Raw genomic sequence first — 26,063 nt, 5'->3', positions numbered from 1 at the left:
AAGCGGAAATGGCTAAGGCTTAGAGAATGAAAGAAGGGTAGCACCTGGAGACTTGGTACAAAAACTGCAGGAATGCCACTGTAAGCTACAGAACTATCTAAACATCAGGTGCAACCCTCAGCCGAAGACCAGACCAAGATCAGGTCACCAGAAATGTTAGGAATAGTCCTATATAACGATTCTTGATCCTTCTGTCTCCATGTCTTGACAGATGTACAAAATGCCCTCAATCTTCCACTGTATATTTTCAAATACCATGGACTTTCCCCAGTTTAAAACATACAGAGTTACTTTTGAATAAAACCAAACTTGAAGAAACAACAAAATATCATAAAGCAAAAAATCTGTTCCTTTTTCTTTAGTAGGGTATCACACCCAGTAATATTCCAACAACTACTTTAATAATACTTAAATTGTTTCTCATAAGAGAACCTTCATTGTGAATTATCTCAGAAATATTCCTAAGCAGTAACATTTCTGCAGTGCTTTCCTCAATGTATGTTCTTAAAAGCTCACACACTTCTAAAATAAAGCAAAATAATATTATCCCCTTTTTGTGTAAATAATAAAGAATGTAGATATGCCGTACTTTCATAACTGCCAACACATTCAAAACTCTGAACCGCAACAAAAAATACAATTATCTTGTGATGACCACATTGTACAGTGGTTGAAGAAACTTTTTGTCCTTCCTTCATGTTGTTTTACATGCTGAAACTATGTGCCATTACAACTACACTTGCATCCAAAAGAACTAGAAGGTCCTTCATTAACTGTTGAAAGTGCAAGTTTTGAAAACTTTCATAGACTATGCAATTAAGAAATACATCAGCATGCGCCATGGTGTTAAGGAGTTAATCAATTGCACTTATTTATAGTCTTCTGCAGGAAGATTTTATTTTCTGTTATCACCATTGCCTCAATCTGAAAAATCACAGGTAAACTTTAAAGCAGCTTATTTTCATTATGCTTTAATCCAGCAGATACAGAGTTAACATGTTGGCTATTTATACAAAAAAACATTATGGAACTCAACTTACTCTGTGAGTTAGGTACATCAAAGATAGGCTTATAGAGCTTTTTGATTTTACAACACAACTGGTTTGTCTTGTGCAACTGTTAAAAGCTCCTATTGTGCAGAAGGTCAAACAGAGGCAAAAGTTGTTTATAACCAAGTCTGTAGCTGTTCCCAGTGAGTTTTTCTGGCTTGTCAAGAGACAGGAACAAACAGGGAGCATCTTCTGAAATGTTACAGGGAGCATCTTCTGAAAGACCTTCAGACTGTGTTGTCTTATTCTTGAGGAAGACAACAGACTAAATAACCAATAATTTCACCATAAAGATCTGTTCACATACTCCATGGTTGTTCAGAACATGATCACAGGCATACAGAGATCGACTGTGGAAAGCCAAAAATAAAAATAAAAAAGGACAGCCTCAAATATAATGTTACAGCGTATTACTTTTGAGAATGCGTACATATAGCACACTCAAAATATATTCTGGTACCACAGTTCCAAATTTTCTCCTTTGAAAAAACAATTCCACGTCATCTAGTTTTAGATTGCAGCAGTCACACAGATTCAAGAACCTATGTGCACATAAAAAAATTCAAGAGAAAAAGAGTAATGTGCTGAGGGAAACAGGCATTACTAATTAGCAGTAGCTTAACTAACTTATTAGCTCTAGCTTTTTTTTTTTTTTCTCCTCGCAGTTCTAAACAATATTAATTTCACATTTAATCTGAGGACTATTCCAACCCTAAAAAAGGCCATGAAGATAGTAAGGAGAACATAGGCATACACATTTTTCTGAGATATGTCCCAGCAAAAGACTTCCTAGACACTCCTTGTGCAGTTATAAACACCTTTACTGTAATACAGATTACCAAAATGTACTCAAAATTACAGACAGAATCTTTAGGTATGCTTCAGGGAATACATCAGCCCACCAAACTGGCTTTTATGTTGTACACAAACATATTTAAAACACAAGAACTTCCATATTGCTAGACTCATCACCTTACGTCATCCCAAGTTCAGGGTAATAGAGGTCACAATGCTTTATAATCAGAAAGATGCTTCAGTTTCTAGATAACGTATTATGTATTTCAACAGAACAGACCGATACCCAAGGGAGACCTGTTTCAACAAAAACACGAGTGTGCCAGAGAACACAGCCACCTCCCAGTTGCTGTAGAATCCCACCTGCCAGGGTGCACCTGCACCTGAGCATCTGCATTTCCTCAGAAGGACTCCATGAAAAAGAGTTGGATCAAAGGGGGGGAGGAGGAGGAAGAGGAACAAAGTCAAACTCTTCTGACAAACTTCAGACCTGTCAAATGAATTCAACAGTCCATGTCTAGAAAAGTTGCATCAGACAAGTTTTCAACATCCAAGAAAGTTAGCAATGTAGAAAAGTAGTGATTACATAAATAAGCTTCATTTGTCTGATGACTAAAGGTAGCTGGCATCACTACACCCTCCTCAAGCAACAGCTTCTGCTTCAAGAGGACATTTGTAGAGCAATACCAAGGAATGAAAATAAGCAAGTCCACTGCAAAAAGAATTCAAGCCTTGAAGGGGGAACTGATGGTTGCAGGTAAAAACAAACACTCAGGTAGCCCAGCCAGGAGTTACATAAGCAGATTATGCTAGTGAAGTTGGCTGTTATGACCTGAACTGGGTCTTCTGGAGAAACATTTACATTGTGATGGACTCTAACTACACAACCACTTCCTACTTTAATTTATTCAATTCTCATTCTGCATATGAGATGAATACCTCTGGAAATAAGAAGTTCATGAAGGAAGCATGAAGTCTATGAAGGCTACAACAGAAAGCAAAATTGTCAAAAAAAATCCCTTATGATAACACAAAAACATTTTCCCCTGTTTAAGTGTGAAGTCACAAGAAGGGTTCTACAGGCAAACACTATCCGTACTGTGAATAAGTTTTTAATAACCAGGACAAGCCTTTTTTTTTTTTTTCCATTTAACTGGGTCAAAAATAAGGAGAAACATTCAACTATGAACCTTACAACCGTCTTTGTCATAATTTTAGTTACAATTCTGCCTTTTTTTTTTCTCCTGATCTAGGGTGTCCAGTTCTGCCTATATGAACTATTTTGTGTTACAATATCTGTGTAAGTTTTGAGCAAAGCTGTAGGCTAAAGCTCCTTGACAGACTTCTGGGAAAGAGAACTGCTGAAACAATTCTCTCCAATAACAGCTGTTTTATCAGACTAATTTATTTCCTTCATATTGCAAAGTGAAATACATGCATGCACTTATAAGATCATACTTCCTAATTACATTTAAAAATATGACTTCATCTGAGGTATCTCATAACAACTCTATTTTTTATCAGACATTTTTCCTACTTTCCTGACAGTCAGCTCAAGCTAAACGAGGCTAACACCAAGGTGTCACGTGATGCCACAACCTCCCTGGGCAACTCTTCCCAATGCCTGACTACTCTTTCTGAGCGGAAATTTCTCCTAATTTCTAACGTAAACCTCCCCTGGCCATTCCCTCTCGTCCTATCACTAGTTACCTGTGAGAAGAGGCCGACCCCAGCTCCCCACACCTTCCTTTCGGGCAGTTGCAGAGAGCAATGAGGTCTTCCCTGAGCCTCCTCTTCCCCAGACCAAACACCCCCAGTTCCCTCAGCCGCTCCTCACAGGACTTGTGCTCCAGGCCCTGCACCAGTTTCATAGCCCTTCTCTGGACACCCTCCAGGGCCTCGATGTCCTTCTTGTACTGAAGGGCCCAAAGCTCAACACAGCACTCGAGTTGTGGCCTCACCAGAGCAGAGTACAGGGGGACGATCACCTCCCTGTTCCTGCTGGCTACACTATTCCTGATACAGGCCAGGATGCCATTGGCCTTCTTGACCACCTGGGCATGCTGCCAGCTCATATTCAGGCAAGCACTGATTAGCACCCCCAGAGCCTTTTCCTCTGCACAGCTTTTGAGCCACTCTCCCCTGAGCCCATAGTGCTGCATGGCCTCCTCACACCTCCTCTTCATCCCACCATCCTGCTATGTACACCTGCACTTTGGCACTGGATTTGAGGCTAAGCCCCTAACCACCCAAACTTTGCGGATTCTTCTGAATTTTTCCACACCTTCCCTGCTCTTCTCCACATCAGTGTTCAAGCTGTGGCCTACCTTACCTCAGGGGTTACCCTCTTTGCTTTAGCCTAGCCAAACATTTAAGAGGAGGTGCAAGAGAAGGTGGCTGACACACAGAGACTTACTTTAGTGTATCTTACCTCTGGGGGTGAATCTTACTTTACACTAGTCAGGTATAAGAAGCTGTTCCTGAGAGAAGACCAGCATGATACAGGGAAAAGAGCATTTCAACCAAAGTTTGAGGCCTCGTCGTCTCCCAGAAGTTTCCCTGACAACACCCTAAGTACTTGCAAAGTAAAGAATTTACTCTTCTCACTTCATTAATTTTTAAATAGGCCTGGGAATTGCTAAGCCATGTGCACTTAATAAGAAGAAATAGGCATTACAATTTTTTTTTTTTTTTAATATTAGAACTAAAGCTGCTTATACATTCTCAAATTAGAAGTCAAGCTTCAAAAAAGATTAAAGCACTCCAGGACATGTGGCTGGTGCAATCATAACTCCTATCTACTTTTCCATTAGCCTATAATCTCTTACAGACATTTCACCCTTGCTATTAAATGAAGATACACACTTTTGAGAAAATAAGCAAGTATCTTTAGTTCTGCTGAACTTGAACTTAACAGTCCCATCTGATAAACACAGGAGCTGTAAAGCAACTTTTTATCCATGGAAAGGATAGCTTTATCTAAATAGAAGCAGGGCTCCCGCGCTTTTGTCTTTGAAGTTGGCATAGCTGGCTGCAACAAATCTAATAGAGAAGGAACTTCAGCCTGAAAGTCAGTACGATTAAAATTTGGGGTTCAAGCAAAATATTCTTTTCGTAGTTCCCAAGTCCTTCATAAGAAAACATTCTTCATGGACAATGTCATTGCACGTTTCTGGAACGTAACATTTTGCTTCTGAAATCAGTGTATGCATGTACAACTAGGAATAAGTAGTAAATAACGTTTTCAAACCAGCTTAGAAGAAAAGTTTTAAAAGGTATCTGAAGAATTGATGGAAAAAGCAGATTCACACAGCAACCAAAACCAGATGCAACTCTGAATCAAACATCACATCAGTCTGTAGCAAAGATGTTGGAAAAGATGTTGCTTTTGTGCTTGGTTTTAAGTATCAGTAATAGAAGAAGGCTTAGGTAATGTTAAAGTGATTTCCATGTAAACATAATGGTCATGGTCCTAAAGGAGCTTTGGGGCAAATATATTTGTATAGAGTAACACTATTTTATATAAATCGGAACGTAGCAGTCAGATGAAAACAGGTGGAAAGAAGAGGGAGAATAAGCAAGAATTGGACACTTCAGGATATATCCATAGCCACCTTGCCAGGCAGGCAGGCAAAGTTGTCACTCCAGTTTAAAATCAAAAGCAGTTTTCATGACAGAAGAAAACAGTTTTCAGGAATCATCTGAAAACAAGATCAAGGAAGAACACTATGGATTTTAGTCACGTAATTTAAAAGGTTTTATGAAATCAATCATGGTTAGTGTGTTTCTACTTAGCATTTTCCATGCAAATGTTTTTCTTTACATCCTTTGTAATTTAGTAGATTAAGGCAGTACTTAATCCCCCAGGATCCCTGTCCTTTGCATGTTTATTTTTGGTGGATTTTTTTGTTTGTTTTCAAACAAACAGACTGTGTCCCATTGCTCCCTTGAATTCTGATGGCCCGATAGCAAAAACTATTTTACTCCTGTACCCAGTGAGAAAGAATAATGCATAGAACCACTGTTACTGGCAGAAAGAGGCCTATACAGTCAGGGAAGTATTATAACAACAACAACAATAATAAAAACCAAAAAGGTTTGATTTTCCACTCCCTCAGCCCCACAACCAATGCCATTTTTATGATCATTATTGGCAAGGAGTAACACAGATTTTGATTTTCAGTCAGGACTACTTACAAATTCAGGAGCAGCCAAACTTCTAGATATTAGGAACTGTTCTCTAAAATTTTGCAGACACTGTAGTGTTACTGTTTTCTATACAACCTCACTTGCAAATTCCTTGCTATGCCTTGAATTCAGTCTTCCCTTGCCATCATACTCAGCTCTTCAGATTCCCAAGTCAAGATACCAACATCCTACCCTTGTCTATGCTCCCCATCTCCCTCTACTTGACAGTCACTAAGTCTGCCCCATTCCTGGGTCTGGAAGCTGCACTTGTCCTCCCCTTCCTGCAGGGCTCCCCAGTCCAGACTGCACACCTCTGGCCCACCACACTCCCGGCACCCCTGCCAGTACCACAAAGAGCTGGAGCCAAAAATTACCAAGGTGCATGCTTCCAGCGATGCTGCTCTGTGGCCAGTTCAATCTACAGCATTCTGCATTGCAAAGGGCATTTTTAGGAAGCCACAACCCACCTTGCAGCCCGGCCACACATCACACCTCCCATCTCCTCTCTCCCTTTGCTTGAGGTGATGCTGCAGAAAGGAGAGGAGAACAGAGGCCAAAGAAGATGAAGGAGGGTGCAAACAGCTGTGGTGGACCAATTCTTACTCATAAGCTTACTCCAAATGTCTCAATACACAGTTGCAGGTGGTCTACAGAAATATCATATAAGTGGGTTCTGCTTGCCTGAGTAGCCTAATTGCCTGATTATTATGGAAACCTCTCTCTGTCTCCCTGGAATAACGTAATTGAGTGACTCAGCTGAGTCAGCAGAGCAAAAAGACAAGTTATTCCCTGCCTGCAGCTAGGTAGACATGCAGCAAGGTTTCATTTATTATTGCCTCTGATATGATAAAACAGGTAAACTCTTCTCACCACTGCAGGAAGCCCCTTTAAATTACAGAGCTGAGATGTAATCCAGTTGTGTCTGAGAACACCCAGAAGAAGCTTCAATACAAAATAAAACTAGAAGCAGCAAGAACAATCTTGCCTGCCTTCCCCGCTTTCCATCAGTGCATCCAGTTTGCTCAATAAATACTGCCTCCTTGACAAGAAATTGTAATAGTCTGAGGAAAAAATAAATAAAATTGCAGAATCTAAAGAATACCAACTGCCAGATACAACCTTGCCACTTGATAAAACAAAAACAACAGGAATTTAATATAACACCTTAATGCAAACTATAACTGGAAGAGAAATTCCTTCTTCTTTACAATGTGACTACATATGTCACTCGGGGTCAGGGACCTTCAATTTAGAAAATGCATCTTTTTTGGGATTCAGCTGTAGTTGCTTTTTATCCAAGACTTTCTGAATGAGTATTAACAAAGGCAGCACAGCTCTGGGACATTTAGAGAAGAAAAAAAATAGGGTAGGAGAGACCTGGGGAATAGAGGGAAAAAAATAATAAAATAAAATCTTAGGTGTTTGATAGCTATAACTGCATATATCTCCCACATAATGCATCTGGTCCCCATATCCAAAAAATTCCTTTTTACTAGACTTTCTCAATAGCACTGTTACACAGCAGCATGGTCTAAGACATCATTTTTCACAGCACTGATATATGGCATACGCAGAATTTAGTGCAAGATGGAATTAGTGCTGCTGTGACCAGCAGGAGGTAGCTATATGCCTGTGCATTTCAGTGTGTTTGCGTGTGTGGGGGGGGAAAGAGAAAGATCCTTCACTTTACTTCTCCTCCAAAACTTGGCTTCAAAAGTTTCTCCCAGACTCCATTGCCTTCTAATGCTGCAAGCACACAAACACAAAGAAGTCATATCAAGTGGACTATTTCTCTTTGCGTTATTGGTTTATCAGAAGCTGAATAAAGCACCAAGCTTTTAAGAACCATGTTGGTCCTAGAGCATGTTTTTAGCAAACTCAGTGGCTTTACTCTAACAGCTACTTTTCTCCTAAAATTAATTCACATGCGCACTGTACTGCAAAAAAGCACAGGCTGCTATTTATAAAATATGGATTATTTAGCAAAGTATGAAGTAAAACCACTACCCAGGAAACTGTACCAAGTATTTATACTGGTTGCCAAACGGACTTACTTCCACTAGAATCCTTCCTCTCCAAGGAAACCAGGGTGAATGTTAAACTATGTAAAAAGAAGAAGAAGTTACAACTATGTCTTCAGACAGACAGCTTACAATTCAGGACAACTACAGCCTGAAATCATTTTCTCCTTCAGAACTCGCAAGCTGACTCCTTACTCATTTCTCATGGGAAAATTCTAAAGTATCCTTCAGAAAATGTCAGCTTACCTCATATTGTTAGAAACTTGATAAATAATTAGCAGTGAAGTTATTAAAACAATGATTTGTGTAATTGCTTCCTAATATTCTTCAAGCATGGAATGGGTGTTAAAAAAAAGAAAAAAAGAGGAAGCGTTTATAACAGTTTACTATTACTACTCTTCAGTGAGACAAAACAAATAATTCCTCCTTGCTGAAAACTAGTCATACTCTAAGGCTTTGCTCCAGCTGTACTTGTAGAAAGAAACATTTTCAAGAACGGAGCCATGCCAGTCAACACAGCACAGAGATCACCCACCAATAATCAGTGAAGAAAATTGGCTGGCGGATAAAGCACAGGTAAAAATCACAGTGTCACTTGGGAAGTGCCAGCTGCAGCTGAGTGTTGGGCATAGATGGGCAGAGGTAACACTGGCCAGAGAGGCTTTGGAAATTCTGGTCTTCCTCCATTCCTCTTTTTTGATATTCCAGTAATTTATTTTGGCAAGGACTGACCACAGACTACACTGCCAGTGCTACCACATGTGTCTCAGGCAATGTCTTTCACAGGATACACTCCACAGGGGCTGCACCTAAGCACAGAAGAGGACACGGAGTTGGCTCAAATCCAAACTCTTTGCCATCAGTAGCAAACCCGACTCTTTTGCACTGTTCTGTTCACTGCTTTATTGTGGGTCCAACCCTTTAACAACTCTCTCAGTTCAGTAACTTTCACACTTTAAAGGATGCTGACAATAGTTGCCATACTCCTAATTCTGCCATACAGTGGCATCGGCTTACAAATTTAAGTAGTACCATGACAAAGCTAAAAAAAACAAACACAAAACACACCTAATATTTAATTAATAGTTATCATATCCAAAATCTGATTTTAAGGCAATGATTTGAAAAACATGACACAATAATGATGTTAAATATAAAGAACTTGCCCACAAGATGCAAAGGGAGAGATCTGGCTGTTTAACATTATTTGTTTTTTTACAGCTATAATTGCTAAATAAAAAAAGTTTGTTAATCAATCACGGAAACACAATTATACTCTTCAAAAAGGTCAAAAAGGTCAAATGCACCCAGCTTTCAACTTCAAAGTGTGTGTAATGGTGAAGGATTGTGAAGAAAAAGGGTATAGGCAACCAGTGAACCCAGAACCTGAGGCTAGGCTGCAGAGCGTGCTTTGCCTGCCCTTACTGCCCCATTTATATTCACAGCAGACAAACACATCCCAGTGAGACTCAAAACCCAAAGTCTGTACAAAATATGTTTGTAATAATTGAATGTGATCTAAATAAGCATCTAAGAAACTATTAAAGTCATCTAAATAATATTTAGATTATCACAAACACACTGATTCTGCCTCAGCTACAAACACAGCACATCTGCTACAATCAGCTTACATTCAATTAAAACGATTGCTATTTATAACTTGAATAAACAACTAAAACATTCATTAGAGACTCTAAAATTAACATTTAACATCACTTATTTCTTAAGTCAATATATTTCTTATTTATTTACTTTGCTAATTGATGTAATGCCTTATCTGCTATTAGAAAAAGTCCTAAAGCATAATAAAATACATTCATGTTTCTAAACCCAAACAGAGAAAAAAAAAAAAAAGTGCTACAAGGCTTCCTTCAGTTAAGCTAATCTGCAAAACCAAAGCACTAGAAGCAGAAGACTCCTTACACTGACGCTCCCTACTTTGGTTGCAGCCTGCCTGGTTTATGCATTCCAAAATTTTTTTGAAAAGCTACTAAATACACATATAAGGTTTTGATGCTTTTAACAATACCAAAAAATAGTTGCCAGAATGTGATGAGTTAATTATGGCTCTCCTAATTAAATCATTCTTGAAGTAGAGTGACATAAAAAGTGTATTTTAATAAAAGCACATTGAAAATGAAAAATAAACCCAGTTTCTTACTCAAGCTAGTAGATACAGTCAGAGGTAGATACAGTCAGAAAAACAGAAGCACCAAAGGCATACTCAAATTTGTAATTTATACTTATGTATACAATTTATATAATTAGAAGCTAACTCATATCTTGATTGGTTAACATTTTGTACAACCTGAAATAAATTTGAAGAGCAACATGCTATTGTCTTGATCTACAAAAGAAGGAAAAAAGTTTCTTATAGAAACAGAACACAACATAAAACTGGAAATGGCAGAAGGCTCTTCAGGCAGAATACATATAATGGTTGTTACGAAAAGCACAGACCTGGCACTTGAACATTTCCTAGCCTGCACAAAGAAGCTAAGAGATGGTGTGCACTACTCACTGTGCTCCTCTTAGGGGAAGAGAGGGACTGTACACACCACTTCTTCAAGGACTTAACATAAACCTAGCCAATAGATTTTATATGGACAATTATATCTTAGGTGCATACTGGAGGAAATGATAAGCAACTGAGCTTTGGCAAATTTAGTCAATAGCAAATAGGCTTGAATCGCCATCTGTAAGAAGTCTGTCATGCAAGCTGTCCTTGATTACAAGCATAGAAAAATTACCCTCAGGAAACTCTTCTCAAACTGCTTTTGATAAGAAAGCAGCTTTCCTGTTTGTAGTGTTTCATCACGATATTAAGTCACCTTTCCATGAAGGTTTTGCTCCTTCTGCTTCATCAAAAAAGGAAAATCTGAACTGAGAGCATTTAAATCAGCCCAAGAATCAATAATCCTGTGGTAGCTTTTCTCCATCTGAATGATTCAATTCCCCAACATTTTACCAGGAACTCCCACCCTTGAAAAGAGGATGGGTGGTAGAAGAAAAAAGATTAAGGCCTAGGTGTACCAGCCTGGGATGTCTGGAGTCCATCTGTCACACTGAGCAGGCGTATGCAGAGATAAAGGAACTGCACCACACGCTCCCTCTTTATGCACACGGGTAGCTGGAGAGGGTGTGCACATCTACCATGTCTGTAAGAAGGGAGATGGAGGAATCACAGAAAATTGTTACGTGATAAATAGTGTTAGTGTCTGACTCCTGGACTTTCAAGAACACTACTCTGTGTGCTTCTAGGGCATGAAGGTAAATTTCATGCACCAGGATAAATAAGAAAAAAAAATAAAAAATCAGTGTACTGGTCAAGAAAAAGTCAGAAGCAAATTTGCGTAACCTACTATTAAAATTCAGTGGTGAATGCAAAGGGCTTTTTAATTCTTATTTTAGACTTTGTATCTCTCTTAAAATACGCATGCAAATTCACTTAAGATGCACATTCGTTCTCTCTGAAACTATTTCCTCCTTGAGATTTTATCTCAGCAGAAATATGCTTACTGGCTGAAACAGTAAAAGATTAAGCAACACACAAGGCTGGGAGGGAGGAGAGCACCCAAGCCTATTTATGAAGTTGCAAATAGATGTCACTAAAATGAAAACTAAGCAATGCTAATAATAAAAAGTCAAAACAATTTGTTCTACTGGCTGCTGATTTAGGATGAAAAGTGCTCACCCAGGGGCAAATACTTCTCCCGTTATTATTAACCAAACTGTAACATGCAGATATACACAAATATTTGAGTAGCCAATAAAAAGCACTTAAGGGACAAACTGAAACAGCTTAGAAAAAAAATTCAAATATGGGGGTAGGAGACAGACAGTGTTTAGAATTAAATACACTAAACACTTGTTGTTTTAAGAAGTCATAAATTACCTTGAGAAGCAAACCCACAACTCTGTTTTCGAAGGAATTGTTTCCTACTCTTCCCAGCCTTAAATACAGATGTGATCCACAAAGATAAAACTGGAGATACAAGTGTAGCATGTAGTGCTTATTCCATATGAACCAGGTAAATAGGTAGGGAAACAAAAAAGTATGTTTTCAAGAGCTAGACTGACCAGCAAGGACACAATGGAGTTTTAGAAAAACTGCAGTATGTACTGAAGACTGAAGAAAGCAGTTCCCACTGCTTTCAAGTGGAAAAAGTTTTCCAATGGCAGCAAACATTAACAGAGAACACGACTGAAGAAACAGACAATTCTAGGATTAAGGTTAAAAAAAAAAGACAAAACAAACAAACAAAAAAACAACACCCAACAACAATTTCAAATTTTTCTTCACAATGTTGCTCAAATCCATGAGAAGTGGGAGATGTCCCTACCCATGGCAGGGGGTTGGAACTGGATCACCTTTAAGATCCCTTCCAACCCAAACTATTCTATGATTCTATGATGAAGTATCATTTTGCAAAGACAAATATCTAGAAGTGCAGAAGTGGTTACAAGTGACAAGTGGCTCACCCTACATGGGATTTTAGAAGCTTGGACTGTGCCCCCCAACAATACCATAATATACATGTCTCAAAATCTGACACACAAGTACAGCACATGAGAGCAGACATATTTGTACACTAGAACGTCACATATGAAGCTGCCTCCTTGCCGGTCTCCATGAGATGCCTTTTCTCTTTCCTACAGAAAAAAAACAACAAGGGAGGATATTCACAATTTTCTGTACAAATCACAGGGTCCTCCTCCATAAAAAGAGCTAAAAAACCACACAACTACAGTAGATCCAACACCCTTGAGCTTCAAAGAAGTTAAACCACCAGTTATGTGGCAGTGAATCAAAAGTGTTTTACTGTTAAGCAGAAAGAAACAGAAAATAAAGAGAGGGCAATAGAAATTGTGGTATTTATTTTTTTTCTCCATAAAATAGAAAAAACATTAGCTTAATTTATCGGAAACTAGGGGATGGATGAGCCTAGTTACTGGCATTATAAACAAACATTTTTTTGGTATGAAAATAAAATTACTACTGGAAAAAAAAGACCCAACACATTTCTCAGGAAATGGAAGAAACTTTGCTTGACCCAAAACAATAGATTTTTTTTCTCTGCTACAATTACAAATCTTTGCTCTGTTTACTAATTCAGCACATCATTGTTACTCTCTCCCTTATGCCTCCTTGCTGCTTCCAAGCCTCTTTACTCTTGCCTTGACATAGAAAAGCATGAGCACATCCTCAGGACTGAGGAAACTTGGCTGTTTACTCTTGTCATACATTAAGAAAAGCTAGCACATACATGAAAACATTTTCACTGTCAAGCATTGGAGTAGGCTGCAAAAAGAGACTGTGTAATCACTTTCCTTGGAAGTTTTCATGATCTGACAGGACAAAGCCCCTGGCAAATTCATCTGAATTCAGGGTTTTGTCTTTTTTCTGAAAGAATTTGTACCAGATGACCTCCTATCAGAATTATTCTATGAATCTGCAGTCCTTGGCTCCTTCAGAAAGCCTCTCTATGCATCTGTAGACCAGCACAGCAGTTGTATTTGCTGAAATTCCTGTATGACAACCACCAGTATTCTTGTGTCATTTCATTATTCTTCCCAGTTGCCTTTGTACTCCTACCTATTATTTCTTAAATCCTATAAACTCTTTAGTTTCCTTTTGTTCTACATTTGCAGGTCTAGCTCTTGGAGTCCTGGATTTGTGCCTAAGGCTTACAGAAAATACGGTAATACTAAAATATATATATATATATATATATATATATATAAAGATGATGGCTGAATATCATAATCAGGTTTAAGGACTATTTAAGTATTCAGATACACTGAGGTGACAATCCAAAGCTTAGTTTCTTAGTAGTTGAGAAAAACAGATCAAAAGACTAAAATCTAATGCAGATGGTCAAATAGATAGGATAGGTATATATATATTCTTCCCCTACTATTGTAACGTAGTAATGAATGAATTTTGATTGTAGGAGAACATGGAAGAAAAAAATACTGTTTAATTTTATTTATATAAAGACTGACTAGATTTATACTGCTGAGAGGATGGAACAGAATCACTTCAAATCACCAGTACCCTTCAGGCTGTATGGCTGACAAACAACAATCATCAGATTTAGTAGGAAGACAAAGGGATATTTTTCCTGAACTGAATAGCTATGCAGATATATTCTTACTCACCAGCTTTTCTTTACTAAGGCAAAGAAATGCAGGTATAACTTACATGCTGCCTCTCAAAACTGCTTGAGCTGTACCCTTGAACCTGGCATGCCAAGATGGAAAAAACAGCCAGAGCTGCCTGCATCACTTTCCTGTTACCCAGTTCTTTCAATTAATCACAGAAACACTAAGGTTGGAAATGACTTCCAAGATCATCTGGTCCAACTGTCCCCCTGCCACGAATATTGCTCACTGCACCATGTCCCTAAGCACCACATCTACCCTGTCCTTCAACACCTCCAGAGACGGTGACTCCACCACTTCCCTGGGCAACCTGCTCCAATGCCTGACTACTCTTTATGAGAAGTTTTTCCTAAAAATTCCAGTTCTCACTGGAAAACTGCTCTTTTATTGTTTCTCTCCTGAGACTAAGCTTGTTTGTAGTTCTGCAGGTATGAACTGGACAGAGGTCTGTTGTGGTAACAAAGAACACCACAGAGCTGGAAGAGCAGGAGCTGAGAGAGGCAGAGATCCAGCGCAAAAAGAAATGATTTTATTGGCATGTACATCAAAGAAACTTAAGTTCAAAGCAGTGAAGTTTAACAAAAAACCAAGAAAAAATCCCACACGACCAAAAAAAACTTTCTACTTCCTGCTCAGGAAAAAAAAATACAGGGAATAAAGAACTGTATTTCAGAGCAGTTAAACCTCATTCACTGTACTTAATTCTTCCTCAGAATTAATACCATGGCACAGGATATAACACTGTGCAGTAGTTAAGAAGCAAGTCTGTGTGATGAATGTGTCAAACTCCTGTGCTTGGTAGTGACAACATAACTACCAGGGACTGAGGTTTGGTGGGTATTTTCTTACTGCACTAAACAGAACAAAACAACAACAAAAAAATAAAAGCCTCTTCCCCCTGCCCCACCTCATTAAACTGCGACGGGGTGGCAGGGGCTATCAAAAGAACTGGAAAACTTGTACATAACTAAGAAGGACCCAGAGCAACTAACTTGAACCTGGCTGAAAGTAACCACTTTGCAGTGCAAAGCAAGCAAGGTAAAAAGCCAGCTATAGGATGGCCCTACTGTCCAGACCAGTAACATATTAGCAGATGCAAGGGCCTTTGCTACAAAACTGTAAGAAAAAAGTAAAATTGTGACATTGATTAAAAAAAGAAAAAAACAAAATTTCACCAGAAAAAATATCCCTCAAAACACATGCACACAATATTGGCATTAATGTGACTCCTCAAACTTGCACTGAGTTGGAGTACCCTAACTGAATGCCGATAGCAATTCCCTACAGCAGTTTGAAATCTGCTTACCCATTGCAATTCTCACGTGAATCCTACAGATGCAAGAAAGAGACTAATGGCATCATTTTAGATTTTCAAGCAAGATGAACAACAAACTCATCAGCTGGTATTTCAACAACCAACATTGCAGCTATATAACTAAAATGATCCATTTATCTTTCTACCTCCTCTCACCTACTTGGGCAGGGACATATCCCACTATTTTAAACTTTAAAACTTTAAAATATGAACATAAGCTAGGTACAGTTATTATCATTCACGACTACTTTGACGATATGATTTAGAGTTCTCTGAGGCCTTGAGGATTTAGAGTTCTCTGAGCTACAGCAAAGAAACAAATGTACACAATAAATAAAGCTTTGCATTAAAACAATGCAAGAATGGACAATAGTGCATGCCTGTGTATCACTTGTCTTCCCCCTCCATGTGCCAGGGCACTTACCAGGTCACTTCTAGGTGCTTCCTGATAATCTGCTGAAAAGCAGGACATTGAACTTCTCGTGCCATTGCTCTCACCAGCTTGTCGAGGAGGCTGTGCATATTGCCTGTACGTAGCACTCTTCGGGGTCCAGCGAAACAGGTTGATCGACTCACGAACACAACGCTCAATGTCAATCTCTGATCAAGGATTTAAAGAAAAAACAACAAATGCAAGTGTGAAAAGTCAGTAAAGCCCATAAAACTAGCTATGACATTTCTAAATAAACACAAACATATCCATCTATACACCTCTGTCTCTCTTCCTTAAAAAGTAGTTTTCAAAAATAGTTGGCTATTCAAAAAGCACTTAACAACTTCTATTAAAAAAAAAATAGTAAAGGCATTTTAAGCATTAGCTTTATCCCCAGGTATGCATGAAAACACAGCAAACTTTTATTAAAGAGAAATACAACAGAACTTCAATCAGTACAATGACAGGAATATAAGCAAAGCCTCATCACTCTAAAGCATCTTCATAAAATGCCTTTGCAAATCAGATTGTTGACACAAATATAAATGTATGCAGTACATCAAAAGTGTATTTCATGCAGTGTATGCAAATTGGGATTTTTGGATCAACTCACCATCCTATTTATCAGTTATGTATCTGCTACAAGCCAAATGATTTTGCTGAAGGCATTCAGTGCTGTCAAACCTTGTATGGCCTGCTGTTTTGACAAAGCTATACGCTGTCTGTTTGGTGCAAAACAGGGAATCTCAATGTCACTTTCTGTTTGATGTCACACTGGTGCACAAAATGGATTTCTCTTAGAGCTGAGGAGTCCAAAACCCAATCACAACTTACACTGGAATACTCTGGTCAAAGAAACAAAGTGCGAAATGTGACAAAATATTACTCCAATTAGGAGGAAGGTAGACACCCGTTAAAGGTGAAGCATCCTAAAATAAGCTATGGACAAAGAAAAATCACCAAAGCATAATGAAAAACATATATAAAAGAAAAAAAAAGAAAACCTACGATAAACATCATTTTTGCAACACTGAGCATTCTTCATGGATCTATCTTCTTACAAGGTGTAACATAAAAACCATTTCCTTTTGTAAAACTAACCAGTCATTTTGCAGTTATAAATCTGCTGTCTCCGGTTTGGCAAAGACAAAAATTATCCCAACATTCATTTTATGATGAACCCAGCGTAGGGCAGACAAACAACAAGTATATTGGCACTTCTCGTGTCTGCCCCAAGCATCTCGGACAACTTATTGCATGACTCACAATTTAGATGACTGGGGCATGAGTTTCTTTGGAAAAAATAGAGACGATGCAGTCAAACTTTATCTGTACAACTGAAACAGACCTGATACATTGCCATGAATAGATTTGCTGGATTACCATCAATGAAGAAGTCACACCAGAAACTTCAGTCATTAGCATGGTGAGCAAAAGAGGATGAAATTGAAGCCTGGGGCAGAATATTCCAGTTGCATGAGGTTATTTACTTTGTTTAAAACTGAATGCATGATGCCATCTATTAATTTCCCATTCAAAAGGCTGCCCATATTCAGGCAGGATACAGCCTTCAGTGTTTTAATTCCATTGAAGAACACATGCTTATGTGTAAGATTATATCACAATTTTCCTTAACCATATCAGGTTCCTGAGCTACTCAGATAATACTTGCCAGAAATAAATGGAAAATGTGTGCTTCCACAGTAATTAACAACTTTTCATTCTGTCATGAAAACATACTAATTTTTTCATTTTGAAAATGCTATAATAGAACTTCCACATTTAGTATCATTCCCAAGGAAAATCCAGGCCAACTGGCAAATTTCGCACAACTTCGAAATTCAGGAAAGACAGATCCCTTTTCACTGGTTATTATTCCTAAAGTCCACAATACACACCAAAACATTAGTCACATTTTTCTACATTTCTGAAGGCTATTCATAAAAACTTGACAATTGTAGTTCAAGACTGTAATACATACATGTTTTTTGCTCTTCTACTTTATTCTAGAACAACTTACAGCCCTTTCTCAGTACTTTTGTACTGAGTTGAAAGTAGAATTCAGGCAGAAAATAAAAGACCAACACTGATGAATAGCATAAGGAGCTTTCAGTAGTGAGAGGGCATAATAGCCTACAAATATCTGAAATTGAAAACAGAATTGGGAAATAGAATAGGAATTTTCTATGCAGTAGGAAGTTAAGAAAAAGACAAAGGCGGGAATTGAGATTGACGGAGTTAAACATTTAGAGTTAAACCTTGAGACAGACTATCAAAATATTTTTCCTAGAAACAAGCCCTGTAGTTCCAAAAGGAGCCCATGTTGATAAATGCAAAATTCAGTAATGGACTTCCTTGAAAAAGATAACCATCTCTCCCACTTCAGAGTACGAGTCAAAAATTCAGGAGGCTGTTGTTTTGTGATTCCCAGCTGTGCGGCTTCTCCCTTCATCCAAGCAACATTTCTGGAAGGCAGCGGCTATGCCTGGAAATGAACCTCCACGGAACACGACAGAATTTTAAATGGTTTGAGAGGCCATCAAAAACTTAGCAGCAATTTACAGGCTGCTAATTGATTAATAGGCTTCCAAGTAATGCAAAATATAAAAATAAGATGGTGTTTTCCACAAACAGATAACAAAATACGTGTGCACACATATAGGTACATGCATGCATACATTTGGGAAGATCAACATTTATCACCCACAAGGGAGAAAAGACTGTTGGTAGCAAAAGCATTTATTCACTTTTCCTTTTTAAAAGTGATTAGCTTCACAATAGTGGTACTTAAGAAGACATTGAAGTGGGTAAATCATTTACAGAATATGTAATTAGTCACGGTGGGTGAAGGAGCTTCAGACTTGAGTAGCCTTCTAGCCTGTCTTCAACCTTTGTTTGGAATTTCTGTTTAAGAAAGATCACTTCCCGTCAGTGAACAAGATGCAGTGTAATCTTTTGCAGCCTCACTAGATAAGATCTTTTCCCTTCCCCTTGGCTAATAAATTAGGGTCTACTGCAGTACTTCAATATTGATTTCTTCCCATGCCCTTTCAAATAACTGAAAAATGATTCAGTCTCTATTAAACGACATTTTAAAAAAAATTAAATCACACCACAACTTTGTACCCACACAATTTTAATCCTAGTTGTATTCTGCTTGCTCTCAAGTAGTACTTTGTGTTACAAGTGAGTCAATGTTAAAGCTTACACATTATTAAACACATTCTGTTAGGACATCAGAAGTGTAAATATATGAAGTCAGTGCCGAGATCCTTGAGCAGGACAATGAACAAATGAACAGAGTACTTCATGAGGATGCCAGACTACTTGTCATACACAAACGGTTTAGAAGAACATCCTTCTGAGAGAAGGCTCGGAGTAAATCTTAGGGTGGCAGCATGAAGTACACAGGAACACCTAGAAAGGATGGGGAGGGCCTGCTTGTGGGATGTACACACATCTCTGTGCTCTCTAAAGTCCCAGCACTGGTGTGTTCTGTGGTCAGAAAATCACGTGCTTTCCCTTTTTATTCATAAAAGTTACTTGGCTGGAAAATCTGTAATCAAAATGTGTTAACATAACATTGAGCCATTAATTTTGAAGCATGCACTGAAAAAGAAAAAGTTAAGCACAGGTTTGAACATAATAAAATACTAAAAAATAGTTATTTCAAAACTGAGTACGTCTTAAAGCAGCCTGGTTTTCACACAGTGTAAAGCACCTGCATTTCAAAAAGTCAAAGTTGGCACCCAAGTACCTAAAAACTAAAAATGGCCAGTTTCACTACATAACACTGGTCTTAGGAGTTCTAGATCAACCGAGCTCGAGGATTTCACAGTCGAGCAGCAATTAAGCCTTAGAGGAAATAATTCTACGGCACTAGCTAACATCTTTGCCAGGCAGCATCAAAAGCCTTTTTTTTTTTTTTTCCTGATTTTTTAAAATATGTGAAATCTATGAACTGAAAAAGGCAGGAGTGTGTGGGGGTAACAAACAGACTAATCTAACACTAATACCCATGTAATTGATATTAATGTAATGTATCCATGTAACGGATGTTAGTGCTTTTGTCATGGCTCCATCCCACTATTAAGCCTGTTGAAATACTTGGTCCATTTTCTGAAATAAACTTTCTTGTTGCTCTAAGATATCACTCATTTTTCTCTGCTCATGCTAAAACATCCCTCTGTACTGAGATACTGCCTTTGTTTGTCAACAGTCTCATCTGAAAACACTGGCTCACCTGATAGATCTGCTTTTTCAGTTCTGTTTTAGTATTTTTTATTATAAATACAGCAGAGAAGTAGACTGTCCTTGAAATAAACATTAGAAAACATCAGTTTAAAGCTGATGTACGTGTAAGAAAAGCACAAAAACTTATTTTTACAGTAAAACTGGATGTAAAAATATTGTTCACACCAAGGGAAAGCAATAAATAGGGAAAAACATAACACGAAGGGCTCCTCCTTAATGAAAATGTACACAGACCAAGTCTTTGTGCAGAGTTAATCAATTCCAGAGGCCTTTCCTTGGGTAACAAGGCACAAGTTAAGAAGCTTGGCCAAAATAAACTTCTGCTTTTTGGATGCAACCCAGAATTAGGGGCTTGGTTTGACCTCTCCATCACAAGTACTTAATGGCTACCCTACCTAGCACCCTCTGCTTTCCCCACACAGCCACATAAATAGGGAAGCAGACCTCTGCCTAATAAAGGCAGGGAAGCTGAATACATCAGTAAGTTTGATCTCACCGTTCCTGCTCTCCGAAGAAATAGGGGTGGAAAGGCCATAAACCTTTGATTTTCTTGCAACATGCAAAAAGATGCACTAAGCCTACATAATTAGAAGGACGAATTGAGTAAGAGAGGTAACATTTCCATCCAACAGCTCAGTATCTACTACTGCTAAAAGGTTACTAATAAATGAAAAGGTCAATGGAAAATTATTCTTTTTATATATTTATTTCATACATCACAGGATAGTTGTGCTATTTCACTGTTTTGTGGATAGTCATTTGCTCTTACATCAGCATCCCTTTCAATGCATCTCAGGAAAAAAAAAATCATAGGTAAAATAAATACCACTCATTAAAACTGCATCAACTAATAAAGTAGAAAGCTACCATTTTCTTCTTACATGGATGCAAAGTATACATGTTTCAAGAGCTGTCACAGGGACAAGTGCTGTCAATCATGAGACCATCACATTTTCAATGCAGCACAGCAGGTTTACAGAAGTTGCACTCAGACAGATAAATGGTTGGATGCAGAAGCAAAGGCAAAAACTATAGAACTGTGACTTCAGACGGATTATAATTACTGCACAGCTGTAATTAGGATCGATAATTTCAATGCTGCATTGACAGTCTACCTTGTCTGGGAGCACATTTCTCTACAATTTTTGTATCTTGAAATAAAAAATAAAAAATCTCTAGAGGCAGTTTTCCACAGTCAGTATTGTTTACCACTTCTTGCTGATTCTTCTGTTTGCAGTGTACATGTGACAATTTTCTTGCTGTTGGAAAGGGATGCCAAACTATTCTTGAGCCTGAATGCCCACAGTCAGTGATTAGTATATTAAAAGTGAAATGGTCGAGGCCCTGTCTTGGAGAAGGCACATTAAACATCTGTATCAGGGTTTAGAAACACCCAGAAAGGAAGGAATTTTGTTCCTATATTATGAGATCACACGCAATGTCCAAAGAGCAGAAAAAGAACTTGTTAGTCTGTTTATCCATAAAGGAGGTGCCTGAGAACTGAGAAATTAAGTATGTCTCCAGATAAAAGAGTTACGTAGTGGAAGGTATTACAAAGAAAATAGTCCAAGAACAAATAACATATCAATGTGAGACAGAGACACTTCTGCTGAGACCAACAGCTGGTATGCTTGCAGACTGTGTACACAAAGAAGCTGAGAGGAGAGTTACTAAAAGTACAATTATAGCAGTACCTGCAGTTATGTAGTTGTCTGGATCAGTTCACGCAAACACCTATCAAAGGAGCGAGCAACAGAGCTGAGCAGCAGTAAGCACTGAGTCATTCCCAGAGACATTAGGCTGTTTAAAGGGTAAACATGAATCCTTTTCTTACTTGGGACAGTAAAAATCACTCTGGCCCAGCAGTTTAGGAAAAAGGTTTCATAAAGACTGCCTTCCCACATGGGAGCATCATGTTGTCCTGCACTGGTAAAGATGAGCAGGGAAGAAACAGGGTGATGCATGGCTGTATAAAGAATAAAGGTTAACTCTGTGAGTCAACCACCAAATCCTACATCCTATGCCCTATGGAGAGAGAAGAATGAAACAGGTTACATAGAGACTTACACAGCTTGGGCTAGCATGGTTCATGGAAAAGTTCCTACAGGAGAGGGTGTTTTAAAGAGTTATATGAAGCGTGCCAGGGCAAGGGGCAGATGTTTCTGTAAGCTAACAAAAGGTAAAAGACACGTGAGCCAGCCATAACACCAAATTACAGGATACTGGCCAGTGACAGAAGCAACAGGAATTGAAAATGTGTAATGGAAATAGTCAGATGTAGGCCATTATTTAAAAAAAAAAAAAAAAAAAAAAAAAAGATCATGCACGAAAAGGCAAAATAAAGCAAATTATTACAAGAAAGAACAGAATTTCATTGCTTGCTGATAACCATATATAGAAAATTTATAAAAGGACATTTACAAAACATCAGTGATGAACTTAGAGGAGTAGCTTGTTAGAAACACATGGAAATGAGGATTGTTTCCCACCAACACACATCCAACACCATTCAGTTTTTGAAAGATTTTTTTCCCCTCTTTTCTATGTTGCATGGTTTGTTAAAATCTCTCTAAAACTGGCTCAACAGACATTCAGCAACCTCAAATACTAGTGAACCTTACCTCCTTTAGCCTAAACCTGTGCTTCATAGTGGCAATATGCAACTACTGAAGCTCAGTAGGCATTTGCAAGGTTCACGCTGTGTAGGTTTCCAGCTGGTGGATACCACTCACTTCAGCTGCTTCCCAGACATGACGTGTAAAATGAAAAACCCTATGGTCAGAAACTCTGACCAGATCAGTGCTTATAGAATGGATCAATGTCTAAAGTGTCACAAGCAGAAGAGCTTTGTATTAGCATAGTTTTCCTCTTGTTAGCTTTCAGGAGAATTTCAAAGTACTAATAGGAAGTAATTTAGCATTTCTGCTTTTGAAGTAAGATAAATATTCAAGTAACCTTAAGAAGGGTTACTTGTTGCCATGGGAATAGGATCAAAGTCTCTAATTTGACCTCATGTTTCCTAGACCAATAACTGAAAAACTTTAGGTAAAAATTAATACAGGTATCTACATCTGCCCGAAGAATGTCCTGAACTGTACAATACAAACTACCAAAAAACCACCACAACTATTTTACAATTTTACCATGATGTCAGCAATTATTTCTTATTCTTTTCTTTTTTTTTTTTTTTTTTTTTTTAAATCTCTGTGGCCAGCCCCAGCAAACCCACCCACCCACCGTCTGTTTTGACTGAATCCAATTGCTCAACAACTGTTAACTCATGTACTTCAACAACTTGAATGAGAGGGCTGGGAGCTTTCAAACAGCTCTGCCCCAAGCTGAAATATGAACTGAAAAAGTTTCTTGCAGGCGATACTGCTGGCATGCACATCACTGCTGGAAAAAATTCAAACCAGATGACGTGATGTTGGTGAGAAAAAAATAAAATGCCTTTTTTTTTTTTTCTTAGGTGTAAGGGTGGAAGAAACAGCAAGAGATCATCTAGCTCCTCGCCTTGCTCTGAGGCCAAATAATAAGACTACCTCATGCCCTACAGACACTTGTCTAGACTTTTCAGATTTTTGCAGCGACAGAGGTTTCACCTGACACACCCCCGATGTGTACTTAGCCCATTTATCACCATTTTCAAAATAAAAGCTACATTCTTCACATACAGTGGGAGCCCAGTTGGGACACTTGTCTTTCCTAAACATGTTTAGTCCTTCAATGCTAGCAATCCAGTCCCAAAAGCTTGCTATACAAACAAAGTCTTAGCTTTATGTGCAAACCTTGCTCTAGTTCTCCACGATTAGTTTTGTTCTTTCTGTTGACTTCTACTAGAATCTAGCTCTTAATACATTAAGAACAAAGATTGGATAGACAAAATAAAAAGCCTGATGAAGATTTAAAGGCAAGAGTTTAAATTCTTTCAATATTGGGAAGTAAACCGAAAGGATCTAACAGCTATCCCAAACCGTGAGAGAGCTGAGAATTCCTTTAAAGACGCCTTGTTCCTCAGCCCTTACTGTAGCAGAAAGATTTTTCTGGCTCTCAGACTACACTCTGTATTTAAGTGGTTATGTGTGTATCTGCTAACAGCACTGGATCTAAACACACACAGCAAGTGTGTCTATGATCATGTGGAGATGCGCTGCTAATGTACATTTTAATCAAGGAGTCTTAACAACACTACCTCCTAGAGCTTACCCCACTCAGCTCCAACTCAACAAACCTGTGTGTGTAAATCCTGCCATTTCCACCGTGAAAAATGGTACCAATAGTTCTGGCATTTTCGTTTTCCCTGGAAAGTCCCCTTTCCACTGCTGGTTAATGTTATTTGTGCAGCTCATTTTAAAAGTCTCCTCAATTAACAAGTAGAGAACTAAAGGTCATAAGGAAGATCATTTATACCTGTATAGACATACAAACAACACATTCAGCATAATGAAGATATGAACAGATACCCTATCAGACACCTTGCTGTCAGCAATGTTTCCCATAACTGTGGGAGAAAAAAAAATCTACTGCATGCTCTGGCTTTCTAAACAATAGTCTGATCCTGAAGCAGTTGTTATTCTCACAATTTTAGTGAAACCAAAAAAGAGAAGAAGATTTTCCAAAGACATCTTTGTAAAAATAAAAAACAATATATATAAATATATTCACCTCATTTAGATGCAAACCTCCAATAAAAGGAGTTTAACTTGTCTTTCCGTGCCTAGAAATGCTGGTACATTTGACAGTTTGACTGTTTCTGCTTGGATTTTATTCCAGGGTAAGGGTGTACAAAATTCTTTAACAGAAGTATTACTCTATTCTCTGAAGTCCCCTTTTGCTATGAAGGGTACCTACAGCTTCTATCAAGAAACAGGAGGCATCAGCTGTGCATCACGTTGATTTTAAGACACTAGGAAAGTTTTACTGATGAACTCAGTTTCCCTTCTGCTTTGATATAATACAGCTTTAGATAGTCCTTTGCTAAAGGATATATATTCTATTTTTTTCTGCCACTGACAACTACAGAGTAGCAAAAACACTAACATGAACAAAATGAAGGAATTTTCTTTCTTTAGTGTTTCACCCATCCCAGCATTACTCTTTAGTCTCAAGAAGGTGGAATCTATAAATAGAAGTGCATGCTGTTCATGTAGCTACGAGTGGCAAACGTGAATAATTAAAGAATTCACGGCTTCAGGTAAAATGATATCAATCTTACAGTTTGACACAGCAGAACAGCCTTGGTGAGCAGGTGTGCCAGAACAAATTACTCTGCTTCTGTACCAAAGCCAGCTCCCAACCAACACTTTGCTGTAAGCCATTAAGTAACAAAACAGAACAACACAAAAACCCAACAGTTACTAGCAGTTACACAGTTTCTGCTTCATAGATGCCATCATCTACTGACAATACATCTTCACAAACTGCATTATATAATACACCTGCCACCTGCATCTAAAAAGCCATTTAACATGAGGATGAAGAATACATTGAAAAGATGTATCCATAAGTATTAGTCTGATCTACATCCTTGAAGAAAACTAAAAAAGTGATTTCCTTTTTAAACTCTGATGCCTCTTGATGCTTCAATCTATTTTTTTTTTTGTTTTGGCTATAGTTACAACACCATTATTATGTACATCACGTGACAAAGACCAAATTGTTTTTCTTCAGACATACAGTAATTTGAAAAAGCAGCCCAGCTTCACTAATGCCATGATAAATCACCTTGCAGTGTCACCTTCCACAGGGGACAACAGTTGGGAACTCAGGCAAGCTACAAAGCTACATGTCAAAATTTCCTAGTTGAATTTATGAAAAAAGCTTCCTTTTAAAAGCGCTATTAT

General features: G+C 38.2%; 1 protein-coding gene across 4 annotated transcripts in view; it reads right to left on the bottom strand.

Annotated features, from left to right (window-relative positions):
* Positions 1-26,063, bottom strand: part of TBCK (TBC1 domain containing kinase) — a 108,763-nt gene that overhangs the window by 19,248 nt on the left and 63,452 nt on the right. For all 4 annotated transcript variants that reach the window (XM_035326348.1, XM_035326346.1, XM_035326347.1 and 1 more), the window contains one exon: positions 15,958-16,133. In XM_035326348.1, coding sequence (XP_035182239.1) covers positions 15,958-16,133 — 176 coding nt within the window. The remainder of the gene's footprint in view (positions 1-15,957; positions 16,134-26,063) is intronic.

The sequence above is a fragment of the Oxyura jamaicensis genome, chromosome 4 (genome assembly GCF_011077185.1).
Source record: "Oxyura jamaicensis isolate SHBP4307 breed ruddy duck chromosome 4, BPBGC_Ojam_1.0, whole genome shotgun sequence".
Lineage (NCBI taxonomy): Eukaryota > Metazoa > Chordata > Aves > Anseriformes > Anatidae > Oxyura > Oxyura jamaicensis.
Note: the sequence above shows the minus strand (reverse complement) of the source record. Positions and strands in the feature narration are given on the sequence as shown.